Source organism: Takifugu flavidus, chromosome 10 (assembly GCF_003711565.1).
Source record: "Takifugu flavidus isolate HTHZ2018 chromosome 10, ASM371156v2, whole genome shotgun sequence".
Taxonomy (NCBI): domain Eukaryota; kingdom Metazoa; phylum Chordata; class Actinopteri; order Tetraodontiformes; family Tetraodontidae; genus Takifugu; species Takifugu flavidus.
Window position 1 is genome coordinate 13,017,533 of NC_079529.1, and position 8,312 is coordinate 13,025,844.

Below are 8,312 nucleotides of genomic sequence, written 5' to 3' on the forward strand. Positions count from 1 at the left end.
TCAGATTTTTGTGTTGTTATTTTATTCCCATTACAAGTGTCAATATTCCTGACTTGGATAATGGTCAGATCACAGTTTATGACAAATTTATGCTGGACACCATGACATTCTAAAAAGTTCACTTACTTTTACTTTCTATTGGTCTTGTAAAAAAAATAAATCAAGTACAAATGTACAATCTACAAATTGTACAATTATACAATTGTGACTTGCGCTTGTACTGTTAGATTACAGTGACTTCCTGATCGGCACCAACACGATAATCCTGAAATAACTTTAAGTAGCATCATTATTGCTGCCAAATGACGTTGTGCACCTCTGACCAAGGACAAATAGTCACACTAATGACAATAAAGGAGTAAACTGATATTTATATACCTGAATGCTGAATATGATGGAATCAGTGTATATCTACAGGCTAAAGAAAAAATGATTTTAATATTAGATACGATGAATGTGACCCCAGTAAGACCAAAAAACTGGGTAAACGCAAGGTAAACAAGCCTTATTAACTTAGTGGGCTATTCATATGCAGGATGGTCAGTCCTCTCAGCCTGAGCCCATCAGCTGTTCTTACTAATCCATCAAATTGTCACTTGTAATTAGCCCCCACTTCATGAGGCCAATAGCATTACTGCATTCATTGTCATAAACAGAAGCAATGATGGAAAAATGCAAAATGCAAAATGGCATATATGGTGGTGTTTCACGACCTAATTGCAAATGAAGCCAATATTTATTAGAGCTGTAAAAGACGGCCAGATGGAAGGTCAGACCTGAGCCGCTGCAGCCTTGGACAGACCACCAATGTGGATCAACCTAACCTGACCCAGACACGAAGAGCACACTAACTGGCCAAAGCCAGGCCTGTTGTAGCTGGGGATCGAACCCACCGTGCTAACCACTATGCTGCCCCAACGGGCCTTATACATTTGTGACTCTCAGGCAGTCAAAAAAGAAGACACTTTTGTAGATGCTGTCTGTGTTTTCTAACAGCTTGTTTGATATCCGTCTCTCTTGGGACAGTGGAAAGGCAGAAAACGCTGTGCATCATGCACTGTTTCAATACATCACAATAACACCAGAGAAATCCTCTTATGTCACTCTAAATAAAGTTTTTTGAATGAAGTATAATCTCTAAATCTGCCATTCCTCCTATATCAGTAATAGCCTGGTTTTAGTGTAAGCCCTGCCATTTAGATTAAACAAACTCTTATGTTTTGCCACCGGATGGATCGAGGAGTTTCAGAGGAGATATTCAGTCAGCAGGATATTATCTCAAAAGCTACAAACCGGATCAGTCTAGGTCAAAAATAATGCATTGAAATGATGCTTTTAAAGCTAACTGCAAGGCCATGGTTTCCTGTGGACTCAATGTATATTTTCGCCTGCATTGATATTGAATTATTTACCACTGTACTTATTATTTGTACGGTACTTTAAAAACAATCAAAGCCTGTTGCTTCTGCTGGAGACTCCAGCTGAGTGTCGTGATGGTCAGTGAAAAAAGGATTTACACCCAAACTGTGGTTAAAAGGAGGAAAAAGGGAATTAAACAAACTGTCCTGCAAAACTCAGGAGGAAACTGTCTTTATTAAAATTCACATTCTAACGGTATCTGTGGCTGAAGGAGTTCAACAACGACTTTCCTGCAAGTTTAATGTTTTTTTAAAGGCCTTGCTTTGAACTTTTGCAACAGAGGAGAACGTTGGAACGTTTGCACCACTGTGTTTATCCTGCAGTTTATGACAACCGCATGACACATGGAATCATACAGATTTGCAGGTATTAACATGGAGGTATTAAGGCTATTAGGAGGAGCTATTAATCTATCTAGTGACCAATGTGGGATTATCTCTGACTTCCATCCTTTTTAATTTTGCTTTTCTCTGACCTATAATCTGTTGGCAACAGAAATGAGCCAGACACCTTCAGTGTTTTAGACGATTTACTTCTTTCTGCTGCTCAGGTGAGGTTAAAACTGAAGTGTGGGACCCTAATGATTGTAAGAAGTGACAGCAGACAGGCACAGGCTGTGGAGCGTGACCTCACCTGGCGAGGTGAGAACGTTGGAGTAAATGGATTGGCCAAATCAAAGGACAGAGGGGACTCCTCCCTAATCTGAATGCTAGATAATCTGGAAACCTGGAGAGATTATAGGTCTGGATTTAATGATGTTCAGATCTGACAAATGGCCATCAGATTGAGATGACAAACGAGACTGAAATTATTATTATTATTATTATCTCCTAAATTGTTCTGAATTGAAGCTCATGTTGACAGTGTGGATTTTTGCAGTGTCAGATGTGATGATGTGATGTGTTCATCATGGAGTGAATCAGGAATTCAAAGATTTTACACCATGAGGTTGCTTGAAATTATTAGTGGCTGTAAAAGCACTTGTAATTCTTTTATTTCTAGAATTTAGAGCAGTCTAAAACACTAAAGGATGAGCATCTACTGCATGTTACTGTGCATTTTTTCCCCATATTTTAATATGCAAATACTGTATATGCTGGATGATTATTAATGAGGTAAGAAGGCTCACTCCTCACTACAGAAAAGGGTTCCTGTGTGAAGGTGAAACAGAGCAAAGAGTCGGAATAGAAGAGGTAGACCACCTGAAACCCTGAATAAGACCATACCATGCATCAGTAATAGTGGACCAGCCAGAAAGTGGAGCCGAGGTGCTCATTTCCTCTTTTAGGTTCTTCGTCTTTCCAGATAGGTTGCTGATCTTTATGATTAGATCCCAAACAGATATCTTAACGTACACGTCAGAGCAGGTAAATCCTCTAGATGTGTAATAAGGACACAATAACAACAATAATAATACAGAAATCTTCCTGTAAGGATTTTCATTAGGCTGCTGTCAGCTTACTCAGGGTTGATTGTAGCCGATGGAGTAACTTATAGTTTATGGTTTATTTATCCCAAGGGGACAATTCAGCAAAGAACCCAGCACAGGACAAGGAAGAGAGACAGACACAGCCAATGACCACCAAGCACGTGTGCTTTCCTCCCTCCACAGACACCCATGCAGGGTTAACGACCGAGGAGGCAGAGAAGGATTTTGCTTGATGCTTAGTCTTGACAAGTGTTGCTACACACGACGGCCTGATGGCATTAAGATAAAGTAGTTTGACCACCTGCCTCTCCCACAGAGGTCAGGTCGCTCTGGTGGATTTAGGGTTAGGGTTGAAATAGATATCACCAAACCAGCAAACAAAAGAAAATGGTAAGATGTTCTCAATAAAGGACTGAAATCAATTTTTTTGAGTGTTGAAAGGTCAAAAATAACCTTCAGGTGGGTAGAGTTGCTCTGAAGAACCATATTTTGGACTAAAGGCTGTATTTCAGCTAGACTCAGGAGGAAAACACTGTTTACCACAAAAAATTCTCCTCTAGTTTAGATTTGATACATGAAAAATGCAGGTTTTTTTAATGCTACCATTGTAAATTTAGCCCAAAATGTAAATTACATGCAAACATATAAAGATCTAGAAATTGTTTAACATAATTCCATTAGTCACCAGAGCTAAATTCTTCTATCTGATTTTAAATGAGTTGTATTTCAAAGAACAACATCTCGAGCTCAACTGTTGCAGAGCATAAATACTGTAGCAGAATTATGCTGTTGCATGACAGAGAGACATAATCACTCGGAAGCAGTCGGGCAAATGTAGGCTGGATCAAACCCTCCGTGTTTCAGGCTCTGGCTGTTTCCTGAAGACCCTTCACTGGGCTTTCTTTCCTGGCTTCTTAAGTCTCTGCTCTTGTAATCTCCTTACTCAACTACATCCTCTTTAAAGATGCATGACCACAGGCAAGACATGGGATATGTCAAATAAGGTCAGGTGCAGGGAGGGGGGACAAATAGGGCCTTGACTTCCAAGGTTTCTGGCAGGGATGATTAAATCAAGAGATCCACAGAGATGAGGGAAGACCTCCCAACCGAGACACTCGACCTTGTACAGATTTGTACTTGATTCCAGATGATGTGCAGAGATAAAGAAAAACTACAACTGTACAAGTACAAAAGAGACTTTTTTAATGGAGAATCATGGACAGGCTCTCAAATATAGGCTTTTGGAAGTTTTTAAATGATGCTGATATCATGTTTTATTTTCATGATATCATATACGATCGTTAATTGGTGCTTCAAGTACCTGTTTGCCAGAGGTAGACAGACTTCTCATCGTCTATCTGTGCATGAATCTTCCAGATAATCCAGAACAGCAGCAACGGCACCAAAAGGTTCCAGCTCCCCTCTGTCCCTAGTAGGTGGGTCCCGTTGGCACCCCTCCTCCATAGACCCATGCCGAACCACACGGAGAAGTAGATCCACTCAGGTCAGGTCAAAAAAAGGTAGAGCAGGAGATGAAGGAGCCCCGGTGAGTGCAGTGTGCTGCAGTTTAGTACCGTCCTGCATTGGTCCTGCAGGAGTTGTAGAGGAGCCCAGAGATGTTAGTTTCCTGGGCCGATGGCTCCAAAGGGAGGCTGCCGGCGATGGAGGAGCGGTTGGACGGTGCCGTGGCTCTCCTCCTGTCTCCCAGCAGCACAGTCGTCTCTCCCTCCGTCCTCTCACTGTGGCGTCTGTCACTATGTGTCTGCAGTCTTGTTTGCTTCACCCCCTCCCTTTCTGCCAACTGCCCTCTCTCTCTCTCTCTCCTCACACTGTTGTTTCCTCCCTTCTCTGTGCCACTCTTCTCTCCTTCCATCTTGTGTCTCTCCATCTCTCCTCTGTTCTACTCAACTCTCACTTGTTTCCAATTTTGCCCTTTTTAAACATTGTCTTTCTTACAGGCCACCCCCTCCCCACCCCCAAATCCAAGAAATAATCCAAACACGGCTTAATACAAAGTGGGGGTGTGAAGGTGGACAAAACACCAAAGAGAGTTTTGTGATTGAAAATGTGAAATGAAGAGATCAAGAAAGCCAATAAGCTCTCTGTTCCAAATGGGGGTTTGGAGCTGAACAGATAAAGAGCTCTCAAAGGTACCCATCTACAGGCCAGCAAGCTTCAATATCAGGACAATCAATCCTGTGGTCTCCAAAGATATTAGCCAGGGCGTCTCCAGAAGGACAGCAATCATCAACTGTGAGTTTAAGGGGCTTAACCTCAACATGGAAGGAGACACCTGTTAAACTGCAGCCTCAGAGAACACAACAACGCCATCTCCTGGCAGAGGAAGCAACTGGAGGAACCAAGACTTCATGGTGCTTTTGAAATGAGAAACTCTTCGCTGTCCTGGACCACCATCCAAAGGGTTGGTGTCCTGTTCAACCTCCTCAGGGCCACTGAACATCCTGAGCATTTACGCTCCTACATCAAGGACACCTAGGATGGCTTCTACGAGGCGCTTAAGTCCAAAACAAAGAGACTTGCTTAGAGATTTCAATGCCCCAGCAGGTGCTGGTGGTCCTCACTGTCCTTGTTACCAGCAGCTATCACAGGACCGACTGAGACACTGTCCACTGTTGACGTGGCTTCGACCCAGAAGAAATTGATGCCCTCATACTGCCACCACCAGGACATCTACTGCAGAGTTGCTTCTCTGACCCCACTGAAGAGGCCCTCAAGGACTGTCCCACAACCCCAGAGACTGGTGCGAGAGAATCAGATACTTTATCAGACATTAAACATAAATACGGATGTTATTTCACTGACAAACACATGTTTAGGTTTCTGAGGTTGACCTGTCCGAATAAAACTGAAAACAGGATGTTGTTGAATCTGTGCTTCCATCTTTCAGGTTGCACCATCAGCATTTTCAGCAGCTGACTGAAGCATTTCCACCAAACGATGTGCTAATCTTCATCATCACCGATGAGGAGCTCAGGAAATGACATCTGAAAGACACCAACTGTAAATGCAAACCTGGAACATAGTAGAAGCACTAACACATCCCAGCATTATCACAATACCTGTAAGCTGCTAGGATGGGCTAAGAGTTTCCTTTTGGAGCAGCAGCAGGGCTGGAACAGCTGCTGAGACCCTGTTAAGACCCATACAGTCAAGATTTCAGTTTAAAACATGAACATGACAGACATGTTTCCTCCAAATATTCTGTAATTTTGTCAGTCAGTAAATGCTTTGTTGAACAGAGGTTTGAAAGTGTTTTTAAAGGGATGAAAAGTGTGGTTTTTTTTTTTTTTAGATTTATGTAGTCCAGTCTGGAAGTTAATCCTGTAGGAATGACGTCAGATGTTGGTGACCCAAACCCAGAAGGAGCGTTCCGCAGAGCTCCACTAGGTCAGCAGATATCATAAGCAGATGAATGACACCTTTCCCATTGAAAGGGTCAAAGCAACAGTGCTTCCAGTTTAAAATGCATCCTGTAACTATGTGTGGCGGGGCCCAGAATATCTCCTTTCTAAGTCGACAACGCCACCCCAGGAATTCCACCTGGAGAATTATCAAGGCCGCACAAGTGTTTTCTAATGAGGATAAGAGACTGGTCCAATGTGCAAAATTAATACCTTTATTTCCGGATATCCGCTAACAACAATTGCTAAAATACTCTCACACACCCATTCACACACACACTCAACGTGCAGATATTAAGTTCATATTCAAGATTTTACAATTATCTTTAAAACACCTGCACCCCACAGGGTAGGATCGGCACCACTTAGAAAATAACAGAAAACGTACACAATAATAGAACCCAAATAAACATACAAAAATAACCCACACAGCACACAAATAACACAATTAATCAAATCCAAATAACATGCAAAAATAACCCACACGAGCAAAAAGCACACTTAGTCAAACCCAAATAAACATGCAAAATAACCCACACAAACAATAATCACAAATGAACCCCAAATAAACATGCAAAATAACCCCCGCAACAAAACATTAAACCCAAAATAAAGGCAATCCTAGTCCTCCTAGAGGCGCAGTTCACTCACACACTCGCACTTTAGATTGGACCCCACACGATGATACCTCGCAGAGGTAGACAGGAGTGACAGTCGGGAGCATACGCGATACACGCGATGCGGAGGGCAAAACAGCAGCCGGCCAACGGCAACGGGAGGAAAGCGCACGAGAGCCGGCACCTGTAACAATTTCGTCAGGTAAGGGAAAGAAATCTCTAAAATGGAGACGCACACCGAGCCACCACAGCGTTCCCCTTAGCAGGGCCAAACAGCCGACGAACCAAAGACACCCACGGCTCCCCAGCTCTGATGACCCAGGTGCGCATGGGATAGCACAGCCCGACCGCACAGCAATCAAATGAGGAGGACCAAGTAAACTGTGGCGTGGCACCCAAAAGCTCGACAACAAGAGCAGCCAGTGCAGCACAGTCTCCTTTTAAGGGGAACGCCACAGCTGCAACTGCCCGAACAATTAAGGTGATCGGCAGCGCATGAACTCCATGCTCCCACATATGGAACAAAAGTTAGAACACCACATTAAACTTAATTTAGACTCGATTGCTTAACTGGATTAACCCCACTGGTTTAGCTGTCCTGGACTTTGTTCCAAGCTAAAACCAAATTGGCTGGCTCTCCCATCCAACCTGCTCTACAAATTTGCTCCCTAGATGATAAATTGGATTACATTTGATTCCAATTACTGACCCATTTATCGACCTTGGCATTTGGTGATGATGTGCTCTCCTGACACATCCTGGAGGACACAAAGAAGCTGGTCCAGACGGCAGTTTGCCTCTCAGGCCCATGAGGGTGACAGCATCACCAGTCAGCTGCAGAACACTTCCTCTGCTGCACTGGACAGACCCACCAGCACCAGCCACATCACCTTTTTGTGACTTCTCCACTGCCTTCAACACCATCCAGCCCAGGCTGGTGAACGTTAAGATGGAGGATGGAAGCTGGCTAAGCTCTCAGATGGTCTCCAGTGAGGAGCATGGACAACACATTGCAGCCCCTCCATAAAAGAGCGGACAATCTGTGGAGCAGCTTCTGAAAGATCAGAGAAGCTGGTTCTTTTTCTCTGCCTCAGCCTGGGTAAAACCAGGCAGAATCACTAATTCACACATTAATCACAACTCCACTACTCTAACTTTAATCACTGATGCATCATCGGGAACTCCTGAATCTGGATCTGCTGTCCTTGAAGATTTGAGGGTTCCTTGTTACAAGGCTCAGGCTGGTTCAACAGTAAGAAAGAAGAGTGACATTTCAGCACAGATTAAAGATGGCAAAATCTGGTCTCAATCAGCCCAGTTACAGCTCTGCCCTCATAATGCAACCCAAACCCACAAACCCAGTCATTACTGGGGTCTTCAGGTGGCTTTAACTTCTGTAGTGACACTTCCAGTATGCAGAGAGAC

The 8,312-nt window shown here is 43.4% G+C and overlaps 1 protein-coding gene across 1 annotated transcript in view; it reads right to left on the reverse strand.

Annotated features, from left to right (window-relative positions):
* Positions 1-7,139, reverse strand: part of LOC130532881 (thrombospondin type-1 domain-containing protein 7A) — a 28,587-nt gene extending 21,448 nt beyond the window's left edge. Inside the window, exons 1-3 of the mRNA XM_057045800.1 lie at positions 6,959-7,139; positions 5,929-5,999; positions 4,170-5,853 (exon numbers count right to left, since the gene is read on the reverse strand). Of these exons, the coding sequence (XP_056901780.1) occupies positions 4,170-4,320 (151 nt within the window). The 5' untranslated portion in view covers positions 4,321-5,853; positions 5,929-5,999; positions 6,959-7,139. The remainder of the gene's footprint in view (positions 1-4,169; positions 5,854-5,928; positions 6,000-6,958) is intronic.
* Positions 7,140-8,312: the final 1,173 nt, after the last annotated feature.